Source organism: Aotus nancymaae, unplaced genomic scaffold, assembly GCF_030222135.1.
Source record: "Aotus nancymaae isolate 86718 unplaced genomic scaffold, 86718_ANA_hifiasm-v0.15.2.pri h1tg000020l, whole genome shotgun sequence".
NCBI lineage: Eukaryota > Metazoa > Chordata > Mammalia > Primates > Aotidae > Aotus > Aotus nancymaae.
In genome coordinates, this window is record NW_026988432.1 from 23,289,215 (window position 1) to 23,308,081 (window position 18,867).

Sequence of the window (18,867 nt, forward strand, 5' to 3'; positions counted from 1 at the left end):
ACTCCAGCCTGGGCGACAAGAGCAAAACTCTGTCTCAAAAAAAAAAAAAAGTATTAATTCAATGTATTCATCAGGTATCTAATGAATGCTTCCCATGTGCCAGGCAAGTCCAGTAATAGGAACTGAGAATGCAGTGGTGAATGTGAAAAGTGACCCTGTGGGCTGGTGAGGGAAAAAAGACAATTACAAAACTAATTCAATAAAGTAAAATAAATGGATGGGGAAGTACCAAATGATAACTAGTGTGATGCAGAGTATACAACCCAGGCGGCAGTGCCGAATCAGCATGAGGTTCCTGGGGAGGTTAGAAAAGGCACCTTGGATGAGGTGATGCCTAAAGTGAAATCTAACAGGTAAGTAGGAATTAGCCAAATGGATGGTTGGGGTGAGAGTGTGGTTGGAAACAATCTTTTTCCAATTTGAAGTAGCAGCAAGTGTGAGAGTGAGTGAAGAGACCATTGAAGGGGAGACAGGCAGTGAAAGCAGACAAAGTTCTAAAGTTGGGAGTCAGGAGACTTGAGTTCTAGTCTTTGCCCTGCCTCTTGTGAGATATTTGTGAGAAATTGGGAAAGTCATTTTAGGTACAAAGTCTCTCTTGATGAGATGTATTTTCTGATTTACTCAGTTACGACTCACCTCTCACTTGTGAACTGCAATCATAGCATAGTCAGCACTCATTTCTGATGGATCACATGTCCTAGCATTCTGGTGTTTTGCAGCCAGAATTTAAGTTAAAAACCAGCTGGGCGTGGTGGCTCACGCCTGTAATCCCAGCACTTTGGGAGGCTGAGGCAGGTGGATCACCTGAGGTTGGGAGACCAGCCTGACCAACATAGAGAAACCCTGTCTCTAGTAAAAATACAAAATTAACTGGGCATGGTGGTGCATGCCTGTAATCCCAGCTACTCAGGAGGCTGAGGCAGGAGAACTTCTTGAACCTGGGAGGTGGTGGTTGCGGTAGGCCAAGATCCTGCCATTATGCTCCAGCCTGGGCAACGAGAGTGAAACTCTGTCTCAAAAAAAAAAAGAAAAGTTGAAAACCACTGTTCAGCATATTAAGTGGTATCCAAGGACTCTAAAACCTAAAGATCATTTTTGGTCAAGTGGTTGCACTGTGTTTTGTTTTTCGGGTTTTTTTTTGGAGGGGGAGGGGGTGTTAAATAAGCATGTCTCTATTCTTTAATCCCAAACATTTACTTATGACAAATGTAACAACTGACAGAAATTTAAAAACACCAGATATGCCGGGGGCGGTGGCTCAAGCCTCTAATCCCAGCACTTTGGGAGGCCAAGGCGGGCGGATCATGAGGTCAAGAGATCGAGACCATCCTGGCCAACATGGTGAAACATCATCTCTATTTAAAAAAAAAAACCCACCAGATACTTCTTAAATGATTTTCCTTGGTTCAAAATTTATCCCTTCTTGTTTTCTCTTGCTTTTCAGGTAATTAATTCTTCTCTTTTTAGTTTGAAAAAAAAAAAACAAACCACCAGATACTTCTTAAATGATTTTCCTTAGTTCAAAATTTATCCCTTCTTGTTTTCTCTTGCTTTTCAGGTAATTCTTTTCTTTTAAGTTTAGAAAGAACTATGTAGTCTTTCCAAGTGGAATGTTATAAAACAAACAAACAAATCTTTATTTATATTATGCCAGCTGAGGTGTCAGAGCCCTGGCATCAGAAAATGGTTGGCTCACGGGTCGTAGGGTATTAAGAATTTACAGAAGACAGTGTAGGTTTGAAATATAGTTTTATTATAGAGAAAATACACTGCAGAAGAGTGCAGTGGGGCGCCTCAGCAAGAGAGGACTGAGTGGATTGTAGGCCATGATAAATGATAACACTTTTAGACATTTTGATGCCTTAACGTCAGCAAGGGCCGCACAATGAGTTTTAACATGCATGCATTGGAGATGTATAGAAATTCTAGTTACTAATGAATTTTGGGGAAAGATGCCTGGAACCAGATGCCAGGTTTAGATAAAAGAGGAGTCTAATTACCTCTAAATTCCTCACGTAAGTAGTTTTGCCTCTGGATGGCCTGCTTGATGGTCACCAGGTGATCTCTGCCCTCCTTATACTACAAGCTCTTGCACTTGAAAGTGTCATTTGGCCTCCTGACATGCTGTGCCTGGGAATTAGGTGAGAATAGTAGTTGGGCCAACCTAATGAATCATAAAACCTGTTAATTAGTGCTGGAAAATGTCCCCCCTCACCCCCGCTCCGTTGTGCCCTAACTCCTATGTAATGTTTTGATAAATTCTGACCTTACTGTTTTGGAGTCTAAGAGAAAAACACCTAATGTCCCTCTTATCCCTTGATGCAAAAATGCTCATTGAAAAAAGTAAGGTTTTCCAATATTTGAAACCTTTTTCTGGCTGGGTGCAGAGGTTCACTGCTGTAATCCTAGCGCTTTGGGATGTGGGCGGGTGGATTTCTTGAGCCCAGGAGTTTGAAACCAGCCTAGGCAATATGGCGAGACTCCCATCTCTACCAAAAAAAAAAAAAAAAAAAAAAAAGGTTTAATTAGCTGGGTGTGGTGGCATGTACCTGTGGTACCAGTGATACAGGAGGCAAAAAAACAAAAACAAAAACAAAAAAAAACAAGAACCAAAAAACAAAGAATAAAAACAAAAACAAACAAACAAAAAACAAAAACAAACACCTTCTTTTACTGGGTATTTTATCACACTCAAAGATTTAAATGCAGGTTATATATTTGATAAAATACATAGTTCTCAAAATCAGTCTTACCTCCTAATATTCTTTTAAGTTTTATTCCCTGAATTTGTTCTAATTTTCAAATTAAAAATCCAAATTAACACCTCTCTTAAAAGTAACTTTTTCTTTAATGGCTTAACTTCATTCAGCTTTGCCTGGTAAACAAGCGGAAAATCAAAGAATGAATCGTCTTCTGGGGTGACAGCTGGTGTTTTAACACCTGCCTTTACACCTAAGAGGCAGAGATCAGAGGTGGTTGCATCTCTATTGTTCATTTAGTGGACCAGATTTCAAATATAATCCTCTCTCGCTTTTGTCTTTCACTTTTTCTGAGAGATAAGCTAGCAAAGCTTCTCCATTGTAAGAGAGACAAAATTGAAAATTTGGTCACGACTTTACTACCTGAGAAAAACAGCGTGCTATGCTTCTTGGAGGAGTACTATACAATGCATTTTCCTAGAATTACAAAAGAGTTATTATTTGTCCAGTATTTAAAGAGGAACTAAGGGGTCTGTCTCTCAGGTATGTAGCATCTATTCTTAACACTTTTAGATATCAATCTAGTCCCCTTTGGAATTTACTGTTGACTCAATTGGAGTATTTTTTTCTATTAGTGGAAATAAGTAAATGCATTTATTTTTATTTAAAAATATATATTTCTTTTACTTTGCTCTATGATACCACAGCAGAAAAGTTCAAGTGCAACCAAAAAGCTTTTGAAATGTCTAAATGAGGGAACATTACACTACCTCGTCTGGGATTTAGCAAATGGAATCTGGTAGTAGAAATCAAAATAATGACCCTAAAATCCTGTGATTTATTTCTTAAGCATGCTTTTATATCCATTATATCATTTGATCTACAGCCTTATTAGCACAGCATGAAAAGGTAGAATTTTCCAAAAGTGCATCTGTTCCCATCTGTTGTCTCAGCTACCTGTCTCAATTACTGTTTCTACTGAGATTTTTTGCTAATGTTTACACTTTATTTTCAATGTGTGAAAATCACTCTTTTACATCATACAAAGTTTAATCTCATTTTTTTCCCTTTATTCCTTCAGTAGAACCTTAAGTATTGGCATTCCTCAAGATTCAGTTCTTGATCCTCTTTCATTACTAACCATGCAGGCTCTTCCTCGGAGATCTTACCTACTTGCACGGTCTCCTTCAATTGTCACTTTCACAAATGACTTCTAAATGAATGTCTCCAGTACTGACCTTGCTCCTCAGAACTCGTTTCTAGATAAATTTTTAGATTCACATTTCAAAATTTCTCGGAGAAAGCCATAATTTGGTGTCTTTCAACTAAAAGACATTAAAAGACTAAGGTCAGGTTTAGAGACAGACAAGTTTGTGTATATTATGAGTTAGTGTTTGCATCTACTGCAAAGATAAACCAGAGATTAATTTTAGATTTTTGTTATTTATATTAATCAACCTTTTCTATACATGAAACTTGGTCCTCAGTTTTTAGATCACGTGAGTATAGAAAGCCAACATAGTACCATGAAGCTGATAAAATGTGCTTTACATTTTTCAATCATCCAAGCATTTCATAATGTATTATCTTGAATTTCAATAGCACACTTTTATGAATGTTCAACAACTTATAGTAAATATGCATTTCTAAAATTCAAATCAGTTTCCTTAATTGATTTGCCATTATGCTTTAAAATCACTCTTGAATGAGTTGGCAGACCGAAATGAATCCAACACAGTTTCCTAAAGGCTTGTGACAGTGGCTTAGGTTGGACTTTCAATATAAGGGAATATTTACCAAATAAAAGGTCATTGATTTTTGTATTAGACAAAGACATCTGGAAATTTCTAGATGGATTTAGGGATTCTGGTCATTCTAAGGAGAATCTAGAGGTAAGCCCCATCTGCCTCATGGTTAGATTCCAAGTTACCATTTCCCTTCCTACATCCCTACAAGATTCCAGGAGAATCTGTCAATGGCTCTGAAGTCAGGCTCAGGAGGACATTGGTATTCAGCGAATGGGACACTTTGCTTCATTCCTTCAATATAAGCTCCCCGAAAGCTTTGTGCAGAGGCGGGAAAAGGGGCTATCATCCCCTCAAATGAATAGCCGAGTTAGTGAGTATAAAATATAAGATCTTTTTTGCTTGTTATTCATTAATTGGGAAGCAAACATAGGTAAAATCACGTAACGGTGGGGGGTAACGCGAGCCCCGTTGGGGACCCGGGCTGGAAAACCGCGACAAGGGGCGTGGCCCCGAGGAGGCGGAGACAAGATGGCTGCCCAGAGTGCTTGGAGGACCTAAGAGGCGGTGGCCGGGGCCACGCCCCGGGCAGGAGGGCCGCTCTGTGCGCGCCCGCTCTATGATGCTTGCGCGCGTCCCCCGCGCGCCGCGCTGCGGGCGGGGCGGGTCTCCGGGATTCCAAGGGCTCGGTTACGGAAGAAGCGCAGCGCCGGCTGGGGAGGGGGCTGGATGCGCGCGCACCCGGGGGGAGGCCGCTGCTGCCCGGAGCAGGAGGAGGGGGAGAGCGCGGCGGGCGGCAGCGGCGCTGGCGGCGACTCCGCCATAGAGCAGGGGGGCCAGGGCAGCGCGCTCGCCCCGTCCCCGGTGAGCGGCGTGCGCAGGGAAGGCGCTCGGGGCGGCGGCCGTGGCCGGGGGCGGTGGAAGCAGGCGGGCCGGGGCGGCGGCGTCTGTGGCCGTGGCCGGGGCCGGGGCCGTGGCCGGGGACGGGGCCGGGGCCGGGGCCGGGGCCGCGGCCGTCCCCCGAGTGGCGGCAGCGGCCTTGGCGGCGACGGCGGCGGCTGCGGCGTCGGTGTCGGCGGCAGCAGCGGTGGCGGCGGCGCCCCCCGGCGGGAGCCGGTCCCTTTCCCGTCGGGGAGCGCGGGGCCGGGGCCCAGGGGACCCCGGGCCACGGAGAGCGGGAAGAGGATGGACTGCCCGGCCCTCCCCCCCGGATGGAAGAAGGAGGAAGTGATCCGAAAATCTGGGCTCAGTGCTGGCAAGAGCGATGTCTACTACTTCAGGTACCTCCCTGGGGGCGGGGAGGGGGTGGCGGGGTCAGGCCGGGGTCAGGGGTCAAGAGCAGGCCTGGGTAGGGGATGCTAGGTTGAGAGCTGCGGCCCGGGGGCATGATGTGTCAAGGACAGCCTGTCGTGGGGGTGGAAGGTGGCTGAACCCTTGAGTGAGAGTTGACCCCAGTGCTTTGGGAGGCAGTGTCAAAGGTGGAGGCCCGCAGGAGGGCATCTTAATGGAAGGCCTGAAGATGGTATGCGAAGAAAGGGTTAACCTGGCAGGGATGGTTAATCCACTGAAGGGTTAAAAGGAGGTGTAATTCATCGAAACTATAAAACCCAGTCACTGTTGGCTCCTGTCCCAGCCTGTCCCAGATTCATCATCACAAGTGTTTAATCATGCACATGTGGAAGAATTAGCTATCTACGGTAACAAGGTTTCATTTACTTCATCCAAGAAAGTATTGTATAAAGCAGCTATTTGGAATGCCTGGTGTTTTTGGAACTTCCTTGGTGTTGCAGAGTATACTCTTTTGAAACTGGCACACTGTACTAAGTTCGTAGACTCCTAGACCAAAATTTGCTCCCCAGGAAACATTTGTCAATGTTCTTACACCTGGAGAGGGTGTGATACTGGCATCTAGTGGGTAGAGGCCAGCGATGCTGCCACATATTCGATAATACAAAGGAGAGCTCCCACAACAGACTGATCTGGCCGAAAATGTCACCTGTGCTGAGGTTGAGACATCCTATTTTAAATGATTCAAGGTTTTTCACCTTAATCTTGCAATCCTGTGGTCATGCTGTTCATGTCTCCCCCCGACCCCTCCAGACGGAGTCTCGCACTGTCGGCAGGGCTAGAGTGCAATGGCGAGATCTCTGCTCACTGCAACCTCTGCCTCCCAGGTTCAAGTGATTCTCCTGCCTCAGCCTCCTGAGTAGCTGGGATTACAGATGTCTGCCACCATGCCTGGCTAATTTTTTGTACTTTTAGTGGAGATGGGGTTTCACTATGTTGGCCAGACTGGTCTTGAACTCTTGACCTCGTGATCCGCCTGCCTCGGCCTCCCAAAGTGCTGAGATTACAGGCATGAGCCCTCACCCGGGTCCCAGGTGGGACTTTTAGAATTTTTTTTTTTTTAAATGGAGTGTCACTCTGTCACCCAGGCTGGAGTGCAATGGGGTGGTCTCGGCTCACTGCAACCTCCCCCTCCCGAGTTCAAGTGATTCTCCTGCTTCAGCCTCCCAAGTAGCTGGGACTACAGGTGCGTGCCACCACACCTAGCTAATTTTTGTATTTTTAGTAGAGACGGAGTTTCACTATGTTGGCCAGGCTGGTCTTGAACTCCTGACCTCGTGATCCTTCCGCCTCAGCCTCCCAAAGTGCTGGTATTACAGGTGTGAACCACCTTGCCCGGCCTTCATGTCTTTAGTTTGTGTGACCCAGTAAGCTCAAGAAAGTGCCTATGGCTATCAATACCCATGGACTTACAAACAAATTTACTAAATTTTGTAATAAGCCATCCCATTGATAGAAGACAATATAAACTTGTATTCAGTGGTTTGGAAATACAGTTTGTGGACTGATTGAAGCGTTTTTCAGGGAATGTTTATGGGTATTAGAGACAATTGTCAGTCATTTAGCCATTGTAATAATGTTACGAAGGATTTCCTGTCCTCTTCAAGTAGTTCTGGGAAAATGCATCTGTACACATACAATGCTTATGAACTAATACTTTTAACTAGATTGAAAAAGTTAAAGAAATATGCATACCCATATATACATATGCACACACAGGAATGTGATCACTGCTGCTGCAGCATGTAAATATGAACACATTCCTGATGGTTGCCATATATGGATGAGTAAGTAGTTTTAGTAAATTCACCTCAAGTAAAAAAAGAAAAGTGATGTTTCATTTTAACTTAGTTTTCCACTTAAGACCCTCATCTTGAAACCTCATGATAAAATGGAAAACTTGTTTTAAATATAATAGTGATAATCGCCTGTGGTCCCAGCTACTCAGGAGGCTGGGGTGAGAGAATTTCTTGAGTCCAGGAGTTCCAGGCTGCAGTGACTTGGGTGATAGAGTGAAACCCCATCTCTTTAAAGAAAAAAAAGAAAAAGTGTGATAGTCTTGTTTTGTATTTCCTCATCAAATATTTGATTTAATGGCAAGAAAATTATTGTGAGCACTTTCACAGGTCCTCCCTCAGGCTGTGGGGCCAGGATTTGGTAGCTGGTGCTGAGAGAAAGCCTTTGATGGCATACTTGCCCTGGGACTGTGCCAGTGGCAGCTGTCACTCAATGGGACAATTTATCCTGATAAAATACTAAAAAAAAAAAAAAGTTACTGTGGTTAAAAAAGATTAGTCCTCTCAAGTTCATTAGTTTCATTTACTGCTGTTCACAATTGTTCATTTTTTGATATCTTTCATTACCAGCATTCTGTTTCTTTCTAAGCAGGCAGTCTGCATAACCTTCTTTGAACTATGTGCTGATGTCTTGTAGGCAATTGTATTTGACAAGACTGTTCTGTGTCTGTGATTGAACTCCTTGAGGAATAGATGACTAGTCTGTTCTCAGTAGAGCATCTTAAACTTTGAATTTTACTCGTGGCAGTTCTCTTGGGATATGGTTTGTTTGGTTTTGGGATGATGTATTTTTCAAGCTAACTTTGGCGATTGCAAAACTTTTTGTTTGTTTGTTTTCCTTGTCATAGTTGGAAAAGTTATTTCAGGAAGTCAGATTGTTGCAGTGCTCATTTGGATTTGTGGCCACTTAACATTTTCTTGAATGTGTTGTAAATTTTTTGATGTTACATTTTTTAAATACAAACTTAGTATTTTATGTTAGAAAAACGGATATGATCAATTTAAAACAAACTTTCTAAACAAATTCATCTTAAGGCAGTCGCAAGCCACTATAGGCAGTTACTCCCTAAAATGAAAGTCTTTTTCTGGGACATTGGAGCATGATTTGCCTTTTACTTGTTTATGTAAAATGGAAAGGACACATTGAACAGATTTATGCCACACCTGTTCAGTTCAGGGCCAAAAGGAGCATTGTCTGCTGTTTATTAACTATCTACAAAGGCTTAGTTACTTTACAGGATTGTTAACACCCAGTCTTGGTTTTCTTCTGAAAGGTTGCATTCTGAAGCAGTAACATATACTTAGCATAATATGATAATTGTGATACGATAGTTACTTTGACTTGTGACTGTAGCTTTCTGTGATGAATGATAGGCAGTCACTTATTGTAAAGGAAGGCAAATTTTTTTTCAGCCTACAGTGTCACTGCTTTACGTATTAGTGTCCCCATATACATTCCACCCTTTAAAAATTCCGGTAGTTCACAGAACACCCACTATCTGCTAGTAGGTGGGTTAAGAATTAATTCTCCCCTTGGTAATGTGAACACCTGCACCCACTTGTTCACACAGATTCTAATAATGTTAACCCCTGAATTAGCCTGCCCCTGGGGAGATTAATTTAAACAAATCTGTGTCTGTTAATGTAGGGTTTGGCAGACACTTACTAATTGGACTGAAATTAAGCTCATCGAGAAAGCCTCAAATTTTGGTAGTTTTTTGGATGCTTTTTTGAAACTGCCAAGTTCTAATAGAAAGAAGGCGTGCCCCTAGTTGCCAGTTAAGCAATATAATTATGCCTTCTGTCAGGATTACTGATAGTGTTGTGGCGGTTCATATGTTATCATCCAATGTGTTTGTTTAAAAGGGTGTGGTTTGATTGTATCCATTGGTATATTTTCTGAAAAAGTTTGTACCATCATTTGAACCCATTATTTGAACAATAATTTTCTAACTTGACTCCTTGACTCCTGTCATTTCTAGTTTCTTGCATAACATTTGCTGATTGATATTTTTGAAATATTTTCTTCTTCACAGGGTCTTTTAGTTTCCCGCTCTTGTCCTTTTAAAAAATCAAGTATAAACTTGTTCAATTGTAGTCTCTTTTCTTTCCTTCCTTCCTTCCTTCCTTTTTCCTCTCTAAAAAATTCTTTTTTACTTTAATATATATTTATATAAACAGTGTCTCACTGTGTTAACAGGCTGCTCTTGAACTCCCGGGCTTAAGCAATCTTCCCACCTTAACCTCCCAAAGTGTTGGGATTACAGGCATGAGCCACCATGCCCACTAGAGTTCTAGATTCTTGGTTATTACTAGGGTTAAAGAACTTGGTAATGGTAAACTGTTACAGCTGCTGCCATAAAGTATCATTTGATTGGATATTGGAAACATGTTTTTGACTCTTTTTTTTTTAATCAAAATTATGATGTATTTGTACCTGATGTTATCACACTTCTGAAAAAAGAAAAAGGTATAGTGAGACCAGAGAATTAAAATAATCAAAGGGAGAGATGCATGATGAGAAACTAAAAAGATTTTACTGGCTGAGTGTGATGGGTCATGCTAAGAATCCCAGCGCTTTGGAAGGCTCAGGCAGATGGATTGCCTGAACCCAGGAGTTTAAGACCAGCCTGGGCAACATGGGGAAACCCCATCTTTACAAAAAATACAAAAAAATTAACTGGGCATGTTGACACACGCCTGTAATCCCAGCTATTCCAGGAGGCTGAGATGGGAAGACAACCTGAGCCCAGGGAGATTGAGGGTTTATCAATTGGTATTACAACTAATATTTTGTAAAACAAGCCTTAAAATGACTTCTTAAGAAGTTTTTGCTTTATTTCTGTTACCTGTGGTGGTGTGTTGGGATAAAATTGGTTGAGATATTTTATTAATAAGGCTACACATTTTCTAGTTTCTAATTTTCATCATCTATGTGAAGGTACTGAAGAAAGCCTTTTTTCTGGGATTTTGAATATTAGCGATACAGTGAAAATGGTAAATAGGAGACTCATAGTGCATAGACACAAGTGAGAAATCAGCATTTGAATTTCATTGACTGTAATATAGGATATAGTAGTGTAGGGTCTTCTGTGCCTTAATTCTATGTGTATTTGTGTTACAGCTCTCAAAATTTTGTCAGCTATCAGCATTATTTTGCTAAATGCTTTACGTGAATTATCATATTGGATTATTATAACTGTATGAGACATAGGTACAATTATCTCCATTTTACAGATGGGGAGTTGGCAAAGGGAAATAGCGTGCTTGGGGTTGTACAGCTAGTAAGTGCAAAGTTACAATCCTGAAGCAGGTGGTTTAACCGCAGAACTCCTAACCACCGTGTTCTGTTGCATGACATAGAGATTCCTACTTGTATTCTCAAATATTGCAACACCTCATGTCTAATCTACTTTATTGGGCTTAGTGTGCCATTGAAACAATGTGATTATTTACTATTGCATTTGTATCCTGAAGGCGTTAAAGGGTAAATTTTAAATCCTATTTAGTAGTGAAGCTATTGTAACAAAGAATGACCCTCCAGCTTTATATAATCCTGGAGGGGAAAAAATATAATAAATCCACATAATTAAAGCAGTATTGTTCTGAGTAATAAAAGTGATCAATTTGTTAAAAAAAATTCTCTCTTTGATAAATGTTCAACCTAGGATTAACCCTGTTATTTCTCAGATATTGAGGTTTGAAATACAGTTGAATAATACCCTAAAGATCAGTTTAAAAAATCTCTAGTCGGAGAAAGGAAAGAAATCCAATATTTCTTAAGAGCTTCTTGCATAATTGAAAGTTTGGCTTGCTTTTAGTCTTTTCTCTTGATGTTTCATGATTGACGCTTGCATCCAGAAATGGAAGACATAGGTGTGGTGGAGATTGTGCTCTGATACATCTTCCTTAGCTGTACCATCACATACTTTTGTGAGGTGCCAGAGGAATTTTTGTTAGGGTGCAGCATTGCCATCTGTCTTACATTTGATTTTTAGAAGCTGACATGCAAAGTCTCACCTGCCACAACACCCACAGTTACCTATTAGAGTAAATAGTATGTATTAGAGAAAATACATAGCTCAAAGGAACTGATGCATATACATTCTAAAAATAATCTCCAACAGAAATTGGTAGATTTTTTTCACATTGCTTTTAAAATGTTAATAATGAGATAGTCTTTTTTTTCATAATTTAGTTTTAATGGAATTTTAAAGGAAGTGATGCTTTTTAGATTTTGTTTTTTAGATTTTATAATGGGACTGATAGAAATTCATAACTTTTACTCACATTTAAAATCTTCTCAAGACTTGCATGATGAATTAGAAATAAATCATTAACTCTTCATGGATTTAGTGTTTGGCTTGGAATGTTAATACCTCTAACAGCTGTTATGTATTGATCTTTCATTGTTCTTTGCCATTTCCAGTAAGAAATGATTAGGAAAATTCTGTAAAATTATGTTTTACCTAATTTTATCAGGACTTCTAAAAACTAAAACTTCCCAAGGAAGGAGAATATAAATATGGAATACAATGAAGTTTGAATAATATCTGCAGATTTCATGATTTCATCCTGTATTGTTTCTGAGTATAATACAAATTCAAACTCATTCGTTTGGGATCTTGATGTACATAAGCTCTATGTGAATATAAGTAATAAAATTTAAAATTATATTTTGAAATTGAACACTTAGCATTTTTCAGGAATAATCAAGTGTTTTACAGATGTGAGGAAGAAGAACTTATCCCCTTTTATTTTATTTTATTTTATTTTTGAGATGGAGTTTTGCTATTGTTGCCCAGGCTGGAGTGCAGTGGCGTGATCTTGGCTCACTGCAACCTCTGCCTCCCAGGTTCAAGTGTTTCTCCTGCCTCAGTCTCCCCAGTAGCTGGGATTACCGGCACGTGCCACCATGCCTGGGTAATTCTGTATTTTTAGTAGAGATGGGATTTCACCATGCTGGCCAGGCTGGTCTCAAACTCCTGACTCAGGTGATCAGCCTGTCTTGCCCTCCCAAAATGCTGAGCATTACAGGCGTGAGCCACCACGCCTGGCCCATCATCCCCTTTTCAAGAATTTTTTTGAATGCTGTATCTTGGTATTCTTTTCTTTTGTTATTTTTACACTGGCAGAATGCATATGTAAGCAAGGATGAATGCCCTTAAAATTCTTTTTAACAGGCGTTCGTCACTTTTAAAAAGCCTTTCCTAGAGTCCCCTAGCAGGAATGGGAAACTCCTGTGGCATTTCGGTATAATTCTGTTAACTCTTACCACATTTGCTTTTAAGAAATAGTTGGTAAGTCTTTGTTGCCCACGAGATTCTAAACCTCCTCAAGGTCAGGAGCTGTGTCTAATTCATTTTTGAATCTTCAGTATCCAGCACAGTCCCTGGTATCATATGGAACATTTTAAGTAAATCCTTGCTAATTGAAGCAAATAGTAAATTTCTCTATTAATCCAAAAACTTGTGGTTAATGCTGGCTGTAGCAGTAGGCCTGACTGCCCTTATAGGGGCTATGTTGTGTGCCCTACAATTACCAGCATCCTGCCTTGCACTAAATCAGGTATACAAATATTGAATAGCTGAGTAAATGTAATTTTTTTCCTCAAACTTGTGTATATGTAGTGTTGATATATATATATATATGTGTGTGTGTATTACCTATAGGCTTTTAGATCTACAATGATTTATAGGACTTTTGATTTCATTTTTAATAAATAATTTTATATTTGCCTGAAAAAAATCTGTCTTCAGAAACTGCTTTTGTATCATCTTGGGAGGCTGTGTTTCAACCTAATTTTAACTAATTTATTTTTTTATTTGGCTACAAATGTGAAGTGTTGGTTAGAGTATCTTGAAACTAGAGTGACCTGTATTAAAAAAGAAGAGAAAAATGAAGTAAAAATAGACATACAAAAGACATGTTGCAACTTTTTAGCACCATATTCCTGAGTCGTAAACTTACCCTGTCAAGTTACCATGACAGTTTCTAAGTGCTTTCTCTACGCTTGCATACTTATTTGAAGACCAGTAAGGTTGTGCACAGAACACACTTTGGTTGTCCTGGTTTAGAATAAAGAATGAGGACTTCTCAGTCGAAAAATTGGGGCTTATATCTTGCTTTACTGTGTTAATCTTGGATGGATAAGTTTTTGTAAGCCTTTGTTTCCTCAACTATAAATCTAGTGTAAGAATTCTACCTTGTGGAATTGTTTTGGAATTAAATGTGTTTACCGTGTGTGATGGTTAGTAGATCAGTAAAATGTTAGCTCCTTTCTTTTCATTTAATTATTTAGCCAATAGAAATAGAAGCACATGCTTGGTAATTATGTGAAGGTTTACTGTATTTTGTCTATTTTAAAATGTGATTAGGGCAGACCTTAGATTATAAAGGTTTCTCAAAGTTTTAAAAACATATTATACATAGGTCAGGTATGGTGGCACATACCTGTAATCACAGCACTTTGGGAGGCCGAAGCAGGATGAGAATTGCTTGAGGCAGGAATTTGAGACCAGCCTGGCTAACATAGTGAGACTCTTGTCTCTACAAAAAATTTTGAAAAATTAGTTGGGCATGTTAGCCTGAGCGTGTACTCCTAGCTACTCTGGAGGCTGAGGTGGCAGGATTCCTTCAGCTGAGGAGTTGCTCCACTGCACTCCAGCCTGGGCGACAGAGTGAGACCCTGTCTCTAAACATACACACACACACACACACACACACACACACGTACACACACACTCTCTCTCCCTGTCTCTGTCTCTCACACATGGGTTATAAAAGTAACCCATGCTCAGTCAGAAAGTTGGGAAAATATAGAAGAGTACAGTGAAGTAATGACAGTCATTATTATAGTCTCAAAGAGAACTACTGTTTCAGGCAATGTTGGTTGTTAAAAAAAAAAAAAAGAGAACCATTGTTAATTTTGATATAGTAGCTTCCAGTCTGGTTTTGGGGCATATTTGTCGAAGTATATATTAACGTGTGTGTGTGTATATATATGTAAGATACATATGTGGGTATATATATATGTATACATACACACACACATATACCTACATACACATACTTTTAATTATGGAAAAGTTCAAACATATGCAAAAATAGATGGAAAAATATAATGAATCCCTATATAGTCATCATCCAGTTTCAACAGTTACCAGCTCTTGGCCAGTCTTGTTTTACCTATATTCACCCCTTTCCCCTAGTTATATTTTGAAATAATTCCCAAACATACTTAATTTCTGACAGTTTCGTAGCAGCATCCAGTCCCCAATTCAACCAAAGTAACCAGTGTTTTTCTTTTTTCCTTTCTTAGAAAGCAAATGCCTTAAGGATGAGATTAGGTAGAATTCAACATATATTCATTTTTCACATTTTAGTGGCAGACTCTGGTTTTTAATTTTTTTTTTTTTAAACAAACTTACACAGAGCTGTGGTCCCCAGCCTTTTTGGCACCAGGGTCCGGTTTCGTAGAAGACAGTTTTTCCACGGATTGGGGGCGGGGGTAGGGGAGAATGGTTTTGGAATGAAACTGATCCACCTCTGATCATCAGGCATTAGTTAGATTCTCATAAGGAGCACACAATCTAGGTCCCTTGCATGTGCAGTTCACAGTAGGTTTCATGCTCCTATGAGAATCTAAAGCTGCTGCTGATCTGACAGGAGGAAGAGCTTGGGCCATAATGCTCATCTCCTGCTGTGCCACCTGGTTCCTGTCGGCTACAGTTGGTGGCCAGGGCTTGGGGATCCTTGAAATAGAGATAATATTAGCTACAGTAATTTACTGTAATACATTTTTTTCCTTATTCATACTTTAAAAATAATTCTCCACCCTGCCGCATCCCCACTGCCAAGGAATTTTTTTTTTTTTTTTTTTGAGGCAAGGTCTTGCTCTGTTGCCTAGGCTGGAGTACAATGATCTTGGCTCACTGTAGCCTCCACCTCCCAGGCTCAAGCAATCCTCTCACCTCAGCTTTCTGAGTAGCTAGGACTACAGGCATGTGCCACCATGCTCAGCTAAGTTTAGTGTTTTTTGTAGAGATTGAGTTTCGCCTTTTTGCCCAGGCTGGTCTTGAACTCCTGGCTTAAGTGACCGCCTACCTCAGCCTCCCAAAGTACTGGGATTACAGGGATGAGCCACTGTGTGTGGCCAGCAAATTCTTTAATGCTCAAATTTACTTGCCCAGAGTCTTGATATATTTTTTTAAAGCTTTCCTATTTTCAGGGGATATCTTCAGCTGGCATATTTAATGTTTAAAGAAAATGAAATTTTCTTACATACACACAAAAGTAGTGGGAACTCCCCAGCTTAAACAATTTGTCAACCCATGGCCAATCTTATTTCATCCCTGTCTCAATTTTCTACTCCTGTCCCAACCTTCATTATTTGAAGCAAATCTGACATCACATAAGTTCATTCATAAATAAGTATTCAGTATGCTATTTGCAAAGATTTAACTTGTGAAAATTTTCTGCCAATGCAGAACTAAATATTTCAAAGCTAGAATAAGGCCAACAGGCAGTTGGTGATTATTTGCCTATCATAGGCAAAATTACTATATGGGTTCAGAGGAAGGAAAATTCCTATTACTAGGTTCTGTGAAGGCTTTATGGAAGAGGTAGTATATAAGGTGGATTGGTATTTCTGGGCTATTGGAGACTGGGGCTCATGCATTATGCACCGAGTAAAAGACATGGTTCTTGCAAAGAACTGCAGAAGCCATTTGGCTTCCTCAGAGTGACTAAACCAATATGGCTGGAGCAATGGTCACTAGGTAAGAGGAGTGGAAAGTAGGGTTGAAAGGTTAAGAGCAGGCCATATGAAAAAGGATCTAAAACTCAGGCCTAAGATGCTTGGCTATCTTTTTTGCTAATGGGGTAAAAGTCCACTGAAGACTGTTAAGCCAGAGCTGTGGTCAAAATGTTGTTTTAGGAAGGGCTATGTGGATAGTGTGAATGCAAAGAGACTAGCAAGGAGAAAATCGGTTAGGTTATCATGGTGATTTAGACCTGAGGTGATGGAGATTTGATTAGGGCAGTGGCAATGGAAAGGAAAGCTGGGTTTAAAGGTGATCACTTAGGAAGTGATCAGACATGGAAGATATGAATAAAATAAGAGTAGATAAAATCTATCAGGGACAAGTTGTAGAGAAGGGATGAGGATGGTGCCTTGTAGGAAAGGCCTACATTTAAAGATTAAGAGGAGAGGAGTTAGGTAGATTTCTCTGTCTGTCTGTCTGTCTGTCTGTCTGTCTCTCGCTCTCTCTCTCTCGTGTGTGTAGCAATGGTATACATTCTTTTAATTTGGTGGGTTTCTGATTGTTTTGTATCTAAGTGCAAAAACGATAATCGGATTTCATGTTTTTAGTCTCAGCTGAAATTTTGAAGAAAATTGTTAGGGAAATGTTTCTTTGAATACTTACTCTTGTAAGAAGTAAGCATTAACTTTTAAAGAGATTAAAAAAAAAAAAATAGAAAGTTGGCAGGGTGCAGTGGCTCATGTCTGTAATCCCAGCACTTTGGGAGGGAGGCTGAGGCGGGCGGATCACGAGGTCAAGAGATCGAGACCATCCTGGCCAACATGGTGAAACTCTGTCTCTACTAAAAATACAAAACTTAGCTGGGCGTGTACCTGTGTCTCAGGTGGCTGAGACAGGAGAATCGCTTGAACCTGGGAGGCGGAGGTTGCAGTGAACTGAGATCACACTACTGCACTCCAACCTGGCAACAGAGTGAGACTCTGTCTCAAAAAAAAAAAAAAAAATTGAAAGTTGATGTTTCTTTAGTCCCAACATTTCCATGCTGTAGCTTACAGAATTTTTGGTATAGAGATTTTTATGATTCCCCACAAAGTATTTCCTGATACTGATGGGAAGTGATATGCCTCTGAACATGCTGTTTAGCTGTCTAGCTGGCCATCTGCCATCTGTGATACCCCTTGTCACTCACAGGCCATTTCATCTTATTCCACTCTGGTGACTGCTACTCCACAGTTCTTCATGTTAGAAATTGGTTTGAAAATAGAATTGTGTTTATTTAGAGTCGTGTTCTTCTCATAATGGTTTGACTGAACATCATGATTATCCATGTTACCAAAGAAACAAGCAAAAATATCTTCTGCTGTATTAGAGCGGTGGTTTCAGAGTACAGTTTCACATGCAAGCAGCAGGTCTCCTGTCACATGCAAGCAGCAGGTCTCCTGGAGATATAATTTTATGTCATAGACTGGCAGGGCATATTATAGTTATCTAGCTCAGGTAATGGTAATTACAAGTAAGTTCACAGTGCCACAAAATATGAATACTATTAAATTAAAGTGAACATAATTTGAGTATTTCTGGTTTCAATTACTTTTTTTTTTTTTTAAGATTTGAAAGTCAGCTGCCTCATAAAATTTCTTTCTTTTTGATAATAGAAACTTTTTTTTTTTTTTTTTTTTTTTTTTGCGATGGAGTCTCACTCTGTTGCCTGGCTGGCTGGAGTGCCGTGGGGCGATCTTGGCTCACTGCAACCTCCCTCTGGCTTCTGGGTTCAAGCGATTCTCCTCTCTCAGCCTCCTGAGTAGCTGGGACTACAGGTGCACACCACCACACCTGGCTAAGTTTTGTATATTTAGTAGAAACAGGGTTTCACCACGTTGGTCAGGCTGGTCTTGAACTCCTGACTTCGTGATTCACATACCTCGGCCTCCCAAAGTGCTGGGATTACAGGAGTGAGCCACCGTGCCCGGCCGATAATAGAAACTTCTAATAGAAACATTAAAATTGCTAAGATGGAGTTAGGCTTAAATATTGCTTTAAACAGTTCAATTGAAATGAAAGGAGGTCAAGACATAGTTTAAGTGATGAAATGTTCTTTTTTGTTGTTATTTTAATTTTTAAGTGATGAAATGTTCTTATGTGAACTGGGAAAATACAATTCATGTTTTTGATTTTCATTTAATTAGTATGTTTCTTCAGGGATTTTTTCAGAGTTTATTTAAATAGTGGGTTGAAGAAGTTAAAGGTGTGATCACAGTTGGTTCAGGAATGTGTATCTAGCGGGGCAGTTGATAGGGAATTTTTTTTTGTGGTTGAAAGTGAAATAGTATTTTATTACTGGGATTGGAAGTAATCATTTTGGACAGAGAAAACTGAAATGACTAATATCCTTCATTGTAATCTTCTAGCGTTTAAACAGGTTTTGAACTTCCCTAAGTTATGAATTGATTCTTTTAAAATAAAAGCTTAGTCACTTTAAGTCTTGGTGTTTCTGAAACCAGGACCTACAGCAGAC

The 18,867-nt window shown here is 40.1% G+C and overlaps 1 protein-coding gene and 1 non-coding gene across 3 annotated transcripts in view; both read left to right on the forward strand.

The window, feature by feature from the left end:
* Nucleotides 1-5,063: 5,063 nt before the first annotated feature.
* The window catches only part of MBD2 (methyl-CpG binding domain protein 2), a 67,857-nt gene continuing 54,053 nt past the window's right edge, over nucleotides 5,064-18,867 (forward strand). For both annotated transcript variants that reach the window (XM_012464255.3, XM_064379150.1), the window contains exon 1: nucleotides 5,064-5,724. In XM_012464255.3, coding sequence (XP_012319678.3) covers nucleotides 5,174-5,724 — 551 coding nt within the window. In that variant the 5' untranslated portion in view covers nucleotides 5,064-5,173. The remainder of the gene's footprint in view (nucleotides 5,725-18,867) is intronic.
* On the forward strand, nucleotides 7,903-8,031 carry LOC135276149 (small nucleolar RNA SNORA30/SNORA37 family). The gene has a single exon (XR_010343713.1). It is a non-coding gene; the product is annotated as a small nucleolar RNA SNORA30/SNORA37 family (small nucleolar RNA).